The sequence below is a fragment of the Stenella coeruleoalba genome, assembly GCF_951394435.1.
Source record: "Stenella coeruleoalba genome assembly, chromosome: 18".
In the NCBI taxonomy this organism is placed as follows: domain Eukaryota; kingdom Metazoa; phylum Chordata; class Mammalia; order Artiodactyla; family Delphinidae; genus Stenella; species Stenella coeruleoalba.
This window is the reverse complement of record NC_137164.1, coordinates 18,761,629-18,780,081: the sequence shown is the minus strand read 5'-3', so window position 1 is coordinate 18,780,081 and position 18,453 is coordinate 18,761,629. Positions and strand designations below refer to the sequence as shown.

At 36.5% G+C, this 18,453-nt stretch overlaps 1 protein-coding gene across 4 annotated transcripts in view; it reads left to right on the top strand.

The window, feature by feature from the left end:
- The window catches only part of RB1 (RB transcriptional corepressor 1), a 131,803-nt gene that overhangs the window by 65,065 nt on the left and 48,285 nt on the right, over window positions 1-18,453 (top strand). The window contains exon 18 of one of the 4 annotated variants that reach the window (XM_079903445.1): window positions 10,900-10,935. The exons of the other annotated variants lie outside the window; for them this stretch is intronic. Within the exon in view, the coding sequence (XP_079759571.1) occupies window positions 10,900-10,917 (18 nt within the window). The 3' untranslated portion in view covers window positions 10,918-10,935. Of the gene's footprint in view, window positions 1-10,899; window positions 10,936-18,453 lie in introns of those variants that run through there. 4 annotated transcript variants of the gene reach the window in all.

Sequence of the window (18,453 nt, the reverse complement as noted above, 5' to 3'; positions counted from 1 at the left end):
GCAATAGAAAAATTAAGACTTTAGTTATATTAGAATCCTAATCTGTACATGTAAACCAAGTTTTACTTTTTTGATATTTTAAAAATGTAATGTCTAAGAGTAACTTGTTTCTTAGTGCTTTTCTTGTATTGCTGTATAGACAGAGTGGATAGAAAAGGAGAGAAGTATGGGAAGTTGATAGAAAGACACTATTGCTAAGATTGAATTGGGTAACTCCTTTATACAGGAGCTTCCACTGTAGAAGAAAAGGAGTGGTTAGGAGAAAACTCTCAGAATCCGGGGGTTAAATGAAAGTAGCAAAAATAAATAAATAGATCAATAAATGAAACAAGCAGATAGAGTACTTTTCAGAGGCTGTTGTGCCCTCTCTTCCTAGAAATTGAAATCAAGACATCACTGTATTATCTGAAAGTGACTATTCTCATTCTTTTAGAGAACTACTTTTATTTCCATCAGTACACATCTGCTGTATGCCTTGCATTGAGATAGACATTGTGAGGATATAGAAAAGACATGAGCTCTGAAAGTTGTGGAGGAAATAGTAGAAATGTATGGTTTAACAACTGCTTGTGCTCAAGCCTGTTTAGTTCAGTTACTGGTGTTCTAGGATTCAAAACAATATTCCTTTATTTTTGGAGAAAAAGTGACATGCACAAAGTCTGGAAAAGGGTATAATTTTTTAATAATAGGATGATGTGGAAGTCATAATAAGCCTCTGAATTTAAATTCTAAGTGTGGTATTTCTAGGGGATGAAATTATAGATGATTTTTAATGTTTGGATTTTTAAAAAATCAACACATACTACTGTTTTAATTGTAAAGAATGGAGTGGTGGTGGGTAACTGTGAAGATAAGTCATCCTACACAAACACAATATGTGAATTTTTCCTGTGAGAATAATTGACATTTTAGAGAAGAGACATACTATAGATCTATTTCAGCTTTCACAGGCTTTAGGATTTTTTTCTTTATTGAAGTATAACATATATACAGAAAAGTATATATCACAAGTTGTAGTTCAAAGGATTTTTTACAAATTAAATATACCCACATTACCAACATATACAATAGATCAAGAATCAGAGCAATGGAACACACCCATGATAATCAAAATCCAGATCAAGAATCAGAGCAAACTTTCATGGTTTTTTGATTCTGTATTATAATGAATCTCTCATTAAACTGTAGTGATTTATAAGAACATATTCAGTGTTGTTTACCTAGGGAAACATCAAGTGATATTATTACTTACTTTTACCTGTTGATAATTTAATGAAAGAAAGAACATCATTGTATTTTTAATGGTTGCATAGGGAAAGAGTTCAGTATCTTTACTTCACAATCTTGAGAAATAATAAAGAACAGAATAACTATAAGAAGGAATAAGCACACTTCTGTTTATTTTGATCCCAGAGAGATTAACAGGCAATATATGAATGTAAAATGCTAAACAATCTATTGAAAAACCTAGTGAAATCTTGTTCTCTGGAAATTTGGAAGATTAGAGGTGGTTTAAAATGAACCATACCTAGGGCTTCCCTGGTGGTGCAGTGGTTGGGGGTCCGCCTGCCGATGCAGGGGATGCGGGTTCGTGCCCTGGTCCGGGAAGATCCCGCATGCCGCGGAGCCGCTGGGCCCGTGAGCCATGGCCGCTGAGCCTGCACGTCCGGAGCCTGTGCTCCACAACGGGAGAGGCCACAGCAGTGAGAGGCCCTGTACCACCAAAAAAAACAAAAACAAACAAACAAACAAAAAATGAACCATACCTAAGCGTTAGATTGAATGACCTCCGGATGTTTAGACCTCTTAAATCTGCTAAGCAGTTTATAATGCCAGCAGATGATGAGGTGAGATTTGGATATTTTACTTTCAGTATATTCAAACTGTATCCGATGTTTTTGGTAAAATCTTTGTAAACTGAAGTAGACCAGGTACTTTATTCTCTAAATGGTCTTTTTTGTGGGCGACTATGGACTTTCCCTGTTGATCTCCCCACATCTCTTGCTGCCTTAATACTATTTCTCTCACAGCCACCTGAGAAATTTTTTCATAAATGCAGAACAAATCTCATTATGCTAATTCCTCAAATAAAAACCTTTTGTAGGGGACCTATGCATCTGGTAATATTAAAGATAGAATCCTGGGGAGCTTCAACATTTAAGCGATAAACAGAAAAGAGAAGCCTATAAAAGAGATTGAGGCATCTGATATTCCTCCTCAGAGACTGGAGGAGTATCAGAAGTGGTGTCATACTCGCTCTCTGAAAGAGAGGGTACTGAAAGGTCTGAGTGAGCGCTTGCTGTTTCAGACACTGTAGGAGCAGTCAGTAAGAACTGAAGAGTGTTCATTAGTTTCAGCAATAAGGAAGCCACTGGTGAAGGTAGCGAGGACTGTTACAAGAAGTGGTGGGGGCAGGAGTAGATTGCAGTGGAATTTGGATGAGATGTGAGTGAGAGATAAAGTGGAGACAGTCATTATAGATAGCTTTCATCAGTCTCGTCTGAGAAGGGAAGTAAACGTATAGCTGGAGGTATGTGAGGTGGAGGGAAGATTAGTTTTTAAGATGGGAAGGGAAGGATTAAATGTTGACAGAAAAGAGCCATTAGAAATGTTATCTATTGCTGGATGACACATTAGTGGCTTAAAACAATCATTTTATTTTGCTCATGATTCTGTGGGTCAGGGATTTGGGAAGAGCTTGACTGTGCACTTCATCCCTGACCATGTAGTATCAGCTGGTGTCTGAGGCGGGATCCACTTCCAAGATGCTTCTTAACTCGCAAGTCTGGAACCTTGCTGCTTCTTGGTATGTGCTTACCTCTCCCTTCCTTTCTTTCTTTTTCCCTCCTCATCTCATCCTTCTGGGCTTCTCATGTGAGAAACTATGCATCTTATAGCATTTTGGTTTTAGAGTACTTGTGCTTCTTACACAGCAGCTCTTTATCACTGGTTTTAGGCAATTTGATTATGGTGTGCCTTGGTTTAATTTTCTTCATGTTTCTCTTGTTTGGAGTTCTGCTTCGAAAGGTGAGCTTATAGGTTTCATCAAATCTGGACATTTGGGGCCATTATTTCCTTAAAATGTTTTTGTTGACTCCCGCCACCCCTTCCCTCAGGGATTCCAGTCATACATGTATTAGGTCACTTGAAGTTGTCCCACAGCTCACATCATGATGCTCTGTTCTTCTTTTTTTTTGGTTCCAGATGTTTTTGTTTCTGTTTCGTTTGAAATAGTTTCTATAGCTATGTCTTCAAGTTCATTAATTTTTTCTGCTAAAATGTCTAATTTGCTATTCCATCTACTATATTTTTAATCTTAGGTATTCTGTTTTTCATCTCTAGAAGTTTGACTTGAATCCTTTTCTAAATCTTCCATATCTCTCTTTAACATATTTGTGCTTTCCTTTACTTTCTTAAACATATGGAATATAGTTATAATGATTGTTTTAAAGTTCCCGTTTACTAATTCTAACATCTATGTCTTTTTAGGACTGTTTCTGTTAACTGATACTTCTCCTTTCAAGGGTCATGTTTTTCTGGGTTTTTTTTGTTTGTTTGTTTGTTTGTTTTTGTCTGCTTGATGACTTCTTATTGGATGCCAGACATTGTGAATTTTACCTTGATGACTTCTTATTGGATGCCAGACATTGTGAATTTTATCCTGGATATTTTTATATTCCTTTCACTATTCTCGAGCTGTGTTTTGGGACTCAGTTTAGTTACTTGGAAACGGTTTGATCTTTTAAAGACTTTTGTTGTTGTTTATAGACAAAGCCAGGGCAGTCTTTAATCTATGGCTAATTTCTCCCCACTGTTGAGGCAGTCCCCTTCTGAGTACTCTACCTGATGTCCCATATATTACAAGGTTTTTCCACCCTGGCTGGTGGAAATCAAAACTCTTCTTGGCCCTATGTCAGCTCCTGGAATGGTTCTTTTTCTGGCTTTGGGTAGTTTTCCTGCACTGATCAGTACTAGGGTGAAAACTTGAGAGTAACCCTCTGCAGCCTCCTGGAGCTCTGTCTTTGCAGCTCTCTCCTTTCTGTGTAACTCTCTGCTCTGCTATTCTGTCCTGCTAATTTGAACTGCCTTAGCTTTCTTGAATTCTCAACTCTGTTTTCTCCAACCGGGCAGACCACTGGGATCTATTTCAGTTTTTCCTCCCTGTGTTGTAGCCTGGGAACTGTCTCCAGGCAAAGGTGGGGCTTACCATTTGCTTTCTTTCTCTCACAGATTACTGTCCTATACTGTTTGTTGTTCATTGTCTGAAAACTATTATTTCATTTATGTTGTTCGATTTTGTAGTTGAGACAAATCTGATCTCTGTTCCTTCATCACAGCCGAAAGAGTTATGTACAGTATTTAGTGATTGATAAAGTATTTTTAAATATGTATACTTAAAGGGTATCATTTCTATTTTCCTGTATTAAATGCATCATATCTTCTGAATAATATTGTTTCGGAGTGGTACTTACTATATGGAGAGCATAGAAGTACTAGTAATTAACTGTTGTATTTAATTTTAATAAGTCACAAGAAAACTGAGCCTCCTTTAAATGTTGTCAAATATAGCTGACTCATTAAATTGGGTTTTGTCGTACTGTTTTTTTTGTAGTCACTAAACATTAGCAGGTTTCTTCATTCAGTTGCACAAATGTTTGGCCAGAGCACTTTTACAAAAGAAAAGATTAAAACTGTTTCCATTTTATTATTTTTCCAAAATTTAAATGAAGACCAGTTTTACATGTCAGTACAGTTGTAATGAATAGCTTGTATTTTTAGAGTCCTGATTTGATGACAAACTTGTAAACAAATTTTTAAGCTTCTTTGGTATTCTTTGAAATGTCAGACTTGACAGGAAATGAACACAAAAGGGAGAAAAGCCTGTGGCTCTGAAAAAGCCAGAAAGGATATCTGTTGTATATTTGGATGGTAGATCATTAACCTCTGGTGCACTTTGCACAATGGTTTTAGTATTTACCATTAGACATTATTTTTTTCAAAAGTTATATTTTACTGAGAACTATGTCTCAGGAAGGTGAATGAAATGTAAGATAATGATTAAGCCATATTTAACACTTTTTAAAAATATGGGTAAGGATGGTGAAGTAATATGATACCATATACTATATTTATATAGCAACCATGCTACTATAATGAAAAATGTTTTATGTTGGGTTTTTAAAAGCTCCTCACGAGTTATTTTTTTTAAAAAACCATATATTTTATCTCTTTGCCAGCAAGAGAAAACATTTATTTTTAAAAAGTCTGATTCTTTCTGAAAATATCACTAAGGCTTTAACCTTTCACTCTGACCCAACATGTTCCTAATTTCTTGCCCTTAATTCCCGTAACTGACTAGTAGCTTCTCAAGTGATTTAGGAGATTTGACTTTACCTTTCAAAACTGAAATTATTTTATTTTGTTCTAAATACAACTTTGCTTCCCAATATCTATATTTTTATATTACTTTTCAAGTCATCCAGGCTTGAATACTGAGCATTTTTTCCTTCTTTTTCACTATAGTTAGATATAGTCTTGTAATTAAAAAAACAGAAACCAAAACCCAAAAAACTTTACCATGTCCTTTATATTTGTTTCATTATTATGTTAAAGATCTGTTTTCATTTACATTTCCCTAAATCAGATCATCACGTCCTTGCATTTAACATATTATTATAGACTCCTGCTTGGTCTCCCAGCTTAGGCACTACCCTCTATTTTATACTTTGGTGCTAAATTAATATTCCTAAATGCTTATTCATGCCATACTCCTGTTCAGGAACCTACAGTAGCTCTGCATTCCCATGTAGAAAAATGTAGCCTCTTTACTCTGGTTGTGATAATCTGGCCCTGCCTTACCTTGCTAGCCTTCCACTATTCCTCAGACACTTACTGTGTGCAGAGAGTTCTTTCATCTCTTGAGCAAACCACATTTATCTAGTGAGAGTGAGTATGGCCTAGTGTGGGACGTGGAATCAGAAGACCTGGCATTAGGGCCTAGCTCTTTCATGTACAAGTTAATGTCTTTGTCTTAGTTTCTTGCTTTGTAAATTGAGACAGACCAAAAGATTTGAATATTTCTAGCTCAAATATTTTATAAGTCTACAAAACTGTTTAAGTGTTGAGAATTATTTGCCACTACTGAAGGTGGATCCATATTCTTTTAGATTGCTTCACAATTTATAACATTTTGAAGAAACATTTTTCAAAAAAAGGTAACGCAGAGGTCTCATTTCCGTATTCTCCTTTAGCTCAGTTTTTCTCAATTCTCTTTGGGCCATACCTGATATGTGTACACCAGATATTTTAAAGGAATTATACTTTCTCCTGTGAGGTATCTAAGGACATGGAAAATAGCCCCTATCCTTTAAGAGGCTTGGAACTTAGTAGAAAAGTAACTCACTGTAATATACTGTGAAATAAGATAAACCATGAGGGTCAAAGGAGGAAGTGATCAATCATATGCGGATGGGAAAAGACTTAACAACAGGTGTGGAAATGTGGACACAAGTAGGAAAGCCTAGCATGAGGTACTTTGGGGGAAAATTATGGCCCAGCATTGGCAGTGGTAGATGAGTACTGATTTAAGACTAGTAGTTTAGTCTTAAAAGTTAGAGTTTTTAGCCTTGTGAAAAGTGGAGAGCTAACTCTCTTGATAAATGAGATATTATACAAAAATGAATGTACCAGATAATTTTATGTGCTAGTTGACAGTAAAATGTGTGTGTGTGTGTGTGTGTGTGTGGAGACACACACAACTTTTTTGAGGGAAATAATCTTGAAATAGAATACATGCTTTTGTCTTTGAAAGAGCGTGTTTAAAGTAATTTTACTTTTTCTTTTTGAGCCAGGGACATCATTATAAGCATTAATATATTATTCATGGGCTAGACTGCTCATTTGCCTGTGGAAAATATTGTGCTCTTTACCTAGTGTTTTAGTTTTTTCTGCCCTTCCCCTCCCTTTCCTTGTGAATTATTCTGTATTTATCACTATTTCAAGTTCTACCAGACCATGATGCCTGCTGCCTCTAACTTGCTCTCCTAAGCTAATTAAATCAATATGCACTATTGTCAATGCCCTTTGTCCTTTTGGATTTTTGGCACAATGGTATTGATAAAGTCCTTTTCTTACTTCCAGGCTGAGGGTTATTTTCTTAGTACTAGTTTTCAAACTTCAATATCCATGGAGATCTTATTAAAATATACTTTCTTATCAAGTGGTTCTAGGGCGGGGCTTGCAATTCAGCATTTCTCACAGGCCCCCAGATGGTTCTGACGTTGCTAGCCCACGGGCCACTCTTTAGAAGAGCCAGATTCTAGATGACCCTACATTACTGGGCTTTAAAATGAAATACTCTGTTGGTTCTTTACACTAAATCCGCAAGGTAGGTGTAGCCATGAATCTAATTTCCCGTATGAGGAAAGAGAAACACAGAATATTTGTGTCCCACCTGACAGCTAATTAGCAATGGATGGAAGGCAGCTAATACTCCTTGACCGGTTGCAATGTGCTGTGCACCAAAAGTATTTGTCTAATTTAATTCTCATAATAATCTGTGATGTCACTAATACTCTTTTCATTTTACAAAAGTGGAAACAGGCTCAGGAAGGTTAAGCAGTTTGTCTAAGGTCACACACTTGGCATTTGAACCCAGATTGGTTTGATTCCAAATTCCACATTGGTCTAGTAAAGTGCCCTTCTCATTGTACCACATCTTTTCTGTTTATTCATCCACCCTTTTTATTACCACTGTAACATGTAGTCAAGCATATGAGACAGTATAAAATTTTATTCTAAGTGAAAATATATATAATACATTTTTTATCTTGAGTAACAAGGTGAGTGTTTTGCCCTAGAGCTAGTCAGTAATAGGAAGTGGGGAAGGTACTACCCTTTGTTGACCAGCTCCTTTGCGTAGTGCACACTCACTGGTGATCTGCTGGATTCTTCAGGAAGAAAAGATTAGAAGACCTTACAAAAAGAGCAAACTATATTTTAAAAGGAGTTACTGCTGTGTCTATATGTTTCATTTAGGTAACTCTTAGAATGAGATTTTAATTTAATAATATAAGTATTTTTAGAATCCATGATAGTTTAGGGTTGATAAAATTAGGTATTTGGATCCCCTCAAGGAGATGGAAGGGAAGGGTGGGAATGAGGTAAAATGGAAAACCAGGTCTCTTTTCATAGACTGAAATGTGAAAACTGAGTTTTTTCTGAGTTTTTAATGAAAGATTCCAGGTATGCCTAAAGTCTTCTATAAGAATGAAAAAATGTAAAGCCCAAGAAGGGAAAATAAAGGAAGGCAATATCTTAGAAATAAAATTTTTAATAGTGACCTTGTGTTCTCCAGTGGTCTAGAGAGAAATTAAAAAATACAGATATGCAGAAAAAGTACAAAAATAAGGATAGTAACTTACTTAGTTCATACGAATAATTATCCACTAAAATGTGAATAGATGGTTGCTTTATAAAGCGCTAATACTCTAAGCTCAATTTAATAAAATAACTCTCTTTCTTCTTCATAATTAAGCCATTGAAGAATCAATGAGGCATTAAATGGTTTTTTATGTTGTTCTTCATCTGTTAAAAAACAACAAACAGAAAACCCAAAGAAACTGAGATAGATAACTGTTATAAATTATTGCATGTCTTCTCCTGTATTGAATGTTTACGTGAGCCTGAGTTCTTGATCCAGATCTGTTTATGGTTTTAAGCATAAAATTTTCTTCATATCTAAACCTTTGCTCAGGTGCCATCTTGTCTTGAACCCTGTGCTTGACCCCTCAGTCTATTCTTTTCTCTATGTACTTGTCTCCTTCTTTCTTTAGAACACTCTGACACACATGAGAAATTGCTAGAGTTCACTGTGGAGGACACAGTGAAGTATTCAAGACTTGTCTGTTCATGTCTCCCTTCCCCCTCCCCCATTGTCCATACTATACATTCTCCTTGTTCATGAATTGGCACAAGGGACTAAAGAAATTCAGGGATATAAAAAAAAAATCTCAAACTCAGAAATGTCCCTTAGGTAGCTCATAGAAACTTGCTTTAGAAAGCAGTGCTTGTAAAAAGCTCATCACTAGCTTACATATTTGGAATCTTTCCTGATCATCATACAGAGCTGCATCAAAATGACCCTCACTTATGCATATTACATTTCAGTGTAGAAGTCATAATAGGTAACATTTTTGCATGTATGCTGATACAGGCACTATTAAAAGTGCTGAAATGTGTTAACTCATTTATTTTGCACAACTCTGTGAAGGAGATCACCACTTCATAGATGAAAAAACTGAGGTACAGAGAAATTGAGACTGTTTCCCTTACCCACAAAACTAAGTTGATAGCAGAGCTAGAATTTTAACTCAGACTATCTGGTTCCAGAGACTGTGCTCGTAACCTCTATGCTGTCTCACGGTGTGTATTAGTTTACTGCTGGGTATATGCACTATCGTGATTAGTTTCTTTATTCATGTTTTATCTGTGTTTGTGTCACTGTGCGGTAGCAGAAGGAGCCTGGGCTTTGGCGTCACCACATCTCATTTAATCTTCACAGAAGGTAAACATTGCTGTTCCTGTTTTATAGATAGGAAAAGCTGAGGTTCATTCAAAGATGCCAGGTAACTTGCTTTGGTGTGATTCTGAGCAAGTTATACCTCTGTATCTCAGATTTTCTCATCTGTAAAATGGGCATGATAATACTTATCAGAGTTGTTGTGAGGAATAAATGGACATTTATGAGAATGGAACATTTTAGAAACATCACAATTAATTGTTAGTTTCCTTCAGTTCATTGTCTTTACAGTGATGTCCTAAGAACAGAGAACTGAGAACACGGTTAAACAGTATTGGATCTGTTTATCCCAGCTTACTACAAGTATGTAGAACTCTTCTCTTCTCCCAAGGCACCTCCCCCTCCCTCACTGCCTTCTCAAAATGGAATAAGTTCAGGGAGAAAGAGGTGTAACTGAATTCCAGCATTGTTAAATGTGGGCAGTGTTCTCTGTTATACTGCAGTTGGAATTTGTTATGGTGCTTTTAGTTATGAATCATGTCAGTAATTACCCTGAGGGCAGTGTTCATTATTCAAGTACAGACAAGAAGGGAGATTGTAGCAGTTGTAGAAGAATAGCTTGGAAATCTCCTCTGTACTTAACCTGTGGAAATGGAAGCACTTGTACTCTTGGTCAGAGAGTATCTTCTACAAGGTCATGATGTTAGAAAATTACCTGAATATAGTCTGAGAATTTTCAGTCTCTAAACTTGTATCATATCATATCCTGACTGTAATAGTGAGGAAGGACTCTGGAATCTAGATGTGCAAGAAACAAAAAGTAGAAGAATCTTACGAGATCTCAATTCTATTTAATGTATTTTCTGAATTCCTCCAGCCAAATCAGAGGCTGTTATTAATGGTGAGTTTAGTAAAATTTTAGAACCACTGTAGGGCAATTGTTCTTAAACCATCTAAGTTCAGTTACCTTTAAGTATAAAATAGATCCAACTTTTTGGCATTTATCTTTTCCAGATATTTAGGTCATGTTTTTAAAATTAAACTGTCATAACCTAGTCTGTTTTAAAATGCATGTGAGTGACCTTTGCATTTGTGGTTTTATTAATTTACATGTTGGTTCTTAGTATTTTCTGTTATTGTCAGAAATACCCAAATATCAAAAGTATTTGGTGTCTTCCTGTACTTGCTAGATTTAGAACATGATTTAAAAAAACTTACAATAGGAAACAGCTGTATTTGTGTCTCACTCTTTCAAAAAACCTTTTTATTATTCTTGCTCAGTTTCATTGTTTCTTGCCTCCATTAAATTATAACATAATTTCTCTTAGATTTTGATTATACTCTTTAAGAATTCTCAAAGGCTAACATTTGTCTTTTAGATTTTGATTACACTCTAGAATTCTCAGAGACTAACGTAAGTCTATCTTGCTATCTTTTGTTTCATTTCCTTTTTAGAATTTAATATCTGGTCATTTTTATCCTCATTAATAAAGTAATAAAAAGTATTATTTTTATTACTATCTGGTCATTATACTGACCCTTTCCATGTTTTAAGATAATTTAATAGTCTAAAAGTTTTATTTACAGATTAAGTAATGCTAGTTTTTATAACTTAAGTTTTACCATTTTGATTTTTTTTCTCTTAAACATTAAAATGAGAGAGGTAAAGTAAAATGACTTATCTTTTACTAATACATGAGTAATAAACAAAAATGAACATAGGATTCCCTAATCCAGTACTGAACTCGTGAAAATATAAATTTATTCTTGAAAATATAAGCTTTTGCATTATCTTTGTAATAGGCATACTGGACACTTTTAATACTGTGTACTTTTAGACCAGAACCTAACTCACGTATTCGAACAGGGTTGTCTGAACATAAACCTTTTCACATTTCAGTTTCAAATGAAGAATGAATAGCCTGAGTAGATGGAGATGGGTAAAAATTACCATAATAATGCAAAAATGATATCCCTGACCTTTGTAATTATTTCTCTAGGAACAACTCTGTAATCTCTTGTAGACAAACTATTTATACATGGCCTTTTTTATTTTTTAGCACATGTCCATACTTTTTCCTTCTCTTAAGTAGCTAAGATTATATTATGTGTGTTTCAGTCTAAAGAAGTCTCATGAGACCACAACACAAAGTATAGCAATTTTTCCACAACAATTTTGAAACCAGTTATTTTGGCCATAGCAAAAATTACATATGTGACATATAAACCAAAAGGTGTAATTTTTTTAGCTCTATGTTTTAAGTACTATTCATTTTTATTTAAATAAATGGCTGCCTCTGTTTTCATCAAATACTATACATAAAATCCTTTTTCCTGAAAAGCCTAAATTTTAGTCCAGTGTAAATATTTTAAACTCATGTAATTAAATACATTTCTTTACTTTAAAATAAAGAATTATAATAAAATGATTCATAGATTTTTATGCCCTATTAAAATATCAGCTAACAATTAGTAATTGATTAAACAGTTGGAAAATTATCATTTTTTAAAGAAAATTAAATTGAAGATTATATCGTTCATAATATAAGAATTTGTTTTGATGAAAAAGCCCTTTGCATGTTATTTGTTAGCAACAATGAAAGGGTTTAAGTAGTATAACTTTTTCTTGTGTAACTAAGACTGTGTAATTGCTTTTAAAAACAAGACTATCTCTGGTTTAAAATAGCAAAATGACCACACATTTTTACCTCCTTTCTCCCCCAAAACCCTACACAAGTGACAGAAAAGGGAAGAAACCACATGGCAGTGAATTTCAGCAGTACCAAGACTATGAAGTGGGAAGTTTAGGGGTTAATTCAATTTTGAGGATAAAAAGTAAAAGAGGTGTCTGTTTGATGGATACAACGAAGTAGAGAAAACTACTGAATACAGTAGGCGAAGACTCCCACAGTGGAAGTGGGATTCTTAGCCTCTAAGTTCAAAGTAATAATAGAAGGTACAGAGAGTGTGGCAGTAATCAGGAGAGTTTTTCTAGGGTGCTGTCTGCCACCGGCTCTCAAACTTTTGCATGTATCAAAAGGCTGGAGGGCTTGTTAAAAGACAGATTAAAGGGCTTCCCTGGTGGCGCAGTGGTTGCGAGTCCGCCTGCCGATGCAGGGGACGTGGGTTCGTGCCCCGGTCCGGGAGAGGCCACAACAGTGAGAGGCCTGTGTACCGCAAAAAAAAAAAAAAAAAAGACAGATTGCAGGTTCCTGGGCCTAACCTCAAAGGTTCTAGGGTAGGATCCAAGAATTTGTATTTCTAACATGTTTCCAGGTGATGGCTAATGCTGGTCTAGCCACCACATTTTGAGAACCACTGGTCCATGAAACATCTGGACCAATGCCTCACCTCAGGCCATGCTGGCTTATAGGAATCAGGAAAATGAACTGCCTCCCTCTGTACTAGTGAATTAGAAAAAGATGCCCCTCTGGATGCAACCACCCCTGGCTTGCTATGCAGAGTTTACAGTGAAGCCCCGTGCTTTCGTGTAGTGCACAAATTATATAGATGTATGCCTGGTCCTATCCCAGCTTCCGTGTACACATACAGGGCTGTGCTGTCCTGCTGGTGCCTGCAGGAGAAGCAGAGCAGAAATTGTGGTGAATCCAGACTTCTACAATAGACCTGAAGAAAAAAACAGAAATAGAAAGGTGATTCTGCCTAAAAGGAAAATATATAAAACTACTGTGCTGCTAGGATATAGTCCCCTTATTTTGGTATTTTGGGGTACCTCAATTCAGTATCTGTGTATTCATCTCTAAAAGAAAGACCAGAAAAAATGGAGGACACAAAATAATAATTTTTTAAAAATTTAACGGAAGAGGGACTTCCCTGGTGGTGCAGTGGTTAAGAACCCGCCTGCCAGCACAGGGGACATGGGTTCGAGCCCCGGACCGGGAGGATCCCACATGCCACGGTGCAACTAGGCCCGTGCACCACAACTGAGCCTGTGCTCTAGAGCCCATGAGCCACAACTACCGAGCCTGCATGCTGCAACTACTGAAGCCCGCCTGCCTAGAGCCCGTGCTCCACAGCAAGAGAAGCCACTGCAGTGAGAAGCCCGCGCACCGCAACAAAGAGTAGCCTCCGCTCGCCTGAACTAGAGAAAGCCCGCGTGCAGCAACGAAGACCCAATGCAGCCAAAAAAAAAAAAAAAAAAATTAATGGAAGAAAAGTTTCTAAGCCAGTCAGAGATGGGAGGCATCAGATGGAAAGGACTCAGAGTACCAAGCAGGATGAATAAATACAGATACATCTCGTGAAAATTCAGAATTCCATAGGCAATGAGAAAATTATAAAAAGGTTCTAGAGAGAAGAAGTAAATTATTTACAGTAGAATAAGATCCAGATCAGCATTGCAGTTCTTACCAGGAATACTGGATGTTTGATAAACTAGAATTCTGTAGCTGACCTACACGTCAAACGGGAGGGTAAAGTGAAACAGTTTTCAGACATGCAAGGACTTAGAAAGTTCATCTCTTAGAAAGTTCATCTCTTAACATCCATTTTAAAATAAAATTACTAGAGAATATGCTTGAGCAAATTAAAAAAAAAAAAAAAAGAAATCCTAGAAGGGAGAAATCATGAGACCTAAGAAAGAGTGAATCTGTCACAAGAGTGCAGAGAGGAAAAAACTGGAAAATCCTAGGATGCAGCAGGCCTACAAAACAGTGATTCCAAAAGAGAAGTCAAATAATTCCATGAAGAATGTCTTCAAGACATAGTTTCTTTTAACAACTGTATAACCTCATTTAAATGGTGGGGATTCAACAGATACAGTTTAAGATTCATAAATCGAGTAATAAGAGTTATGGTGATAACTACAGGAGTTGAATTCTTGTATCAGAGTACTATTGACAAAGGAAAATTTGCCTTTTTTTCCTTGGGTTTTTGAAGAATTGAATGAACTATAGGTTTGGTGAAATAAAAGTTTCTTTGCATTTTTGTGTGTGGGTACGTATGCGACATGTATTAGAACGACATTGATAAATACAGAGTAGGTACTGTGTAGGTAAATATTGGTTATTAAAAATGAATCTTCAGTCTGGCAGGCAAGTAACATCTAATTTGTTCTTAACTCTAAGCCCCTTCATTTCAATCTCTGATCCCTCTATTTTAATCCTATGTTATGTGCTATGGAAAATACAAAGTACAAAACATAATCCCTTTCCTCAAGGAGGTTGAGGTGTCTAGTTAGGAAAATAAGACATAGCCCATGTAAAAAGATAGCTAACAAAGGCAGTAAGAAAAAAGGATACCAGATAAGTGATAAAGACAATAAAAAACCTTCATTATCAAAGGTTTTGTTTAGGAGTCGAACTGGGCCTTGTAGGATGGAAAGGGTTTCATCAGAGAAGGGGGCAGACTGGGGTGGGGGAGGAGCAAGTAGTGTGTCATGTGTCTAAATATCTAGAGTCAAAAAAGTGAGAGTTATAAATACAGGACAAGTAGGGGACCAACCTGCAGTGGAAGAATCATGTTTGGAAGACAGAAACCAGAAAATTGAGTAGGTCAGGGCCATATTTTGGACAATCTGGTACTTTAGAGCTGGATTTTTCCTCTCAGTCAATGGAGAGTCTGACACCTTTTAAAATTGAACAGTAAGTGACCAGCATAAAGTGGTGATTTAATAGGTGAATCTGGTTGATCTATCGTGGATGGGTTGAGGGAAGAAACTAGAAAGCAGGCTGAGCGAGGGAGCAACCGCAGTAGTCCCAGTGTTACATGGGAACAGTGGTGATAGTGGTTATTAAAAGGAAGGAATGGATGGACGTCTTAACTGACTAGAATGAGAAACAGTATGTGAGACATGGCATGGACCTTACATGTTATCTAGTCCAAACCTCTTAGATGAGATGAAGGGGTCAACATAGTTATACTAGTTTGTAGCAAAGCCCTGACTAGAACTCCGGTCCATCTTTTAATAGAACTTTAAGGTTTATTCATTCAGCAGTGAATTGCAGAGACCTGTTATGTGCCAGGCACTAATAGAGGAGGAGTTCTAGGTATTTTCTCTTTCTCTCCCATCCGTGTTATCCTTAGTTTTCTGACTGTAGCACAGGAGGTGGCACACACAGCCCACAGGCCAGCCACTCGACTTTGCACATACAGTCTTACTGGAGCGCAGCCATGCTCGCTCATTTCTGTTGTCTGTGGCTGCTCTTGCACTGTGATGCGGAGATGAGAAGTTGCAGCAGGACTGTGTAGCCTGCAGGCCTAAAATATTTACGTATAACCCTTGAAGAAAAGGTTTTCTGATTCCTGATGTACAGTATTAACATGCTTCCCCAAATCTTACACATAGATAAGTGTCATAACCTTCCATATCTCTTCTATACTGTTTCCCATCCCGTTCCTTATTATTATTTTTTGTTTTGGTTTCTTGTGTTTCTTTTTGTAAAACAAGCAGATATATGTATGCTTTCTTATTTGGCCTTTTTCTTACAAAAAAGGTAGTATACTATATGTACTCTTTTACACTTTACTTTTTTCATTTAACAACACTTTCTGGAAATTACTCCTCCATATCAGTTCATAGAGCTCTTTTTAATTCCTTATTAAAGCTGCATAGCACTACACTGTGTACATGTGCAATAATTTATTCAACCAATTTTCTGTGCTTGGACATCTAGGGAGTTTCCAGTGTTTTGCAGTTTCAAATAGTGCTGCACCTTGTACATATGTATTTTTATATTATTGAAAGTGTGTCTTCAGGGTAAATACCTAGAAGTGGGATGTGTGTGTGTGTGTGTGTGTGTGTGTGTGTGTGTGTGTGTGTGTGTGTTAGGTATTGCCAGATTCCCATCCATTAGAGTTGTACCATTTTGTTTCCCACCAGCAGTATATGAATGTATCAATTTCTCCACAAGGGCTTCTCACTTAATTTTGCCAAGTAACAACATTAAAATATTCTTCCCATCGTCATCTCCATCGTTTCAAAAAGAAAGTCCATTTTAATAAGGGGGAAAGGATATAATCAAAATAAAGGATAAGAGAATCTCTTTAAATTTCAGTTGAATAAATATAGCTCTTATTGTGATTGTTTTTTTCTTTTTGCTGAAGACAGATGCATCTCTACCTTATAATCAGAGGGATGGGATTTTTTGAAATGCAAATGTAATCATGTCTGTCCTTCTACTTGAAATCCTTCAGGGCTTCCCACATCTCCTCAGATCTTAACGTGGCTGTATCATGGCCTGTGTAAGATCTCAGCCCTAGATCTTCAGTCACTTTGGATTTGGTTTAATCCTTTCAATATACCATGTTCTCTCCAGCAGGGCCTTTGCATGTGCTACTCCCCTTACCACCATTAAAGGAATAGACACGTCAGAAAAACCAGATTCTTACCTGGCTCTACCTTAACTTGTATGTGACCTTATGAAGTTACTTAGCCTTTTAGTTCTTCAGTTTCTTCTACCTAAGGTGAAGTAGTTGTATCAGATGACCTCCAGACTCTTTCAGTTTTAAATTATGAATTTACCAGAATTCATTTTGATAGGAAGATAATGGAACTCAGCACATTCACCCTATGGCTAATAACTGTAACTTTGCTGTAAAAACACATATTTGTTTCTCATTCTTTTTTTTTTGTAGATATTCCTATTTTTATTTAGGTAAAATTGGTATATAATATTATATAAATTTCACATGTACAGCATTGTAATTTGACGGCTGGATACATTACAAAAAGATCATCACCAAAAATCTAGTGACCATTGATCACCATACAGTAAATCCCCTTCACCCAATTCACCCACCCCTTAGCCCTTTCTCTCTAGTAATCACCAGTCTGTTCTCTGTATCTTTTAAGTCTGTTTTTGTTTTGTTTGTTCATTTGTTTTGTTTTCTTAGATTCCACATGAGTAAAATCATTTGGTATTTATCTTTCTCCATCTGACTTATTTCACTTAGCAGAATACCTCCTAGATCCATCCATGTTGTCACAAATGGCAAGACTTTTTTTTTTTTTATGGCTGAGTACCATTTATTCAAACAAATATATAACAAATTCTTTATCCATTAATCCATTGATGGGCTTTTAGGTGGTTTCCATATCTTGGCTATTGTAAATAATGGTACAGTGACGATAGAGGGGTATGTATCTTTTCAAATGAGTGTTTTTGTATTCTTCAGATAAATACTCACAAGGGGAACAGCTAGATCATATAATAGTTCTATTCTTAATTTTTTGAGGAATCTCCATACTGTTTTCCATAGTTGCTACACCAGTTTACATTTCCACCAGCACTGCAGGAGGGTTCCCTTTTCTTCACATCCTCGTCAACACGGTTTGAGAATAGTCATTCTGACAGGTGTGAAGTGATATTGTGGTTTTGATTTGCATTTCCCTAATAATTAGTGATGTTGAACATCTTTTCATGTTCCTGTTGGCCATAAATATTTATTTAACTTTAATTATTTTCAAAAGGTATCTGATTGGTTGAATCTATATGAGTAAAGCAAGTTTTGAGTTTGAAAACTGATTATTAAATTCATGAATTATCTCTGCTTCTGCAGTCCTGCATCTTGAATTCTGTTTTGGCCACTGCTTCTAGCACTGATAATTTTGTACGCTTTTAAGGAGTTACTGGAATAAATCCTTTTTTTTTTTTTAATAAATTTATTTATTTATTTATTTTTGTCTGTCTTGGGTCTTTGTTGCTGGCTTTCTCTAGTTGCGGCGAGTGGGGGCTACTCTTCGTTGCGCTGTGTGGGCTTCTTATTGCAGTGGCTTCTCTTGTTGCAGAGCACGGGCTCTAGGCGCATGAGCTTCAGTAGTTGTGGCTCACGGTCTCAGTAGTTGTGGCTCACAGGCTTTAGAGCACAGGCTCAGTAGTTGTGGCGCACGGGTTAGTTGCTCCGCGGCATGTGGGATCTTCCTGGACCAGGGCTCGAACCTGTGTCCCCTGCATTGGCAGGTGGATTCTTAA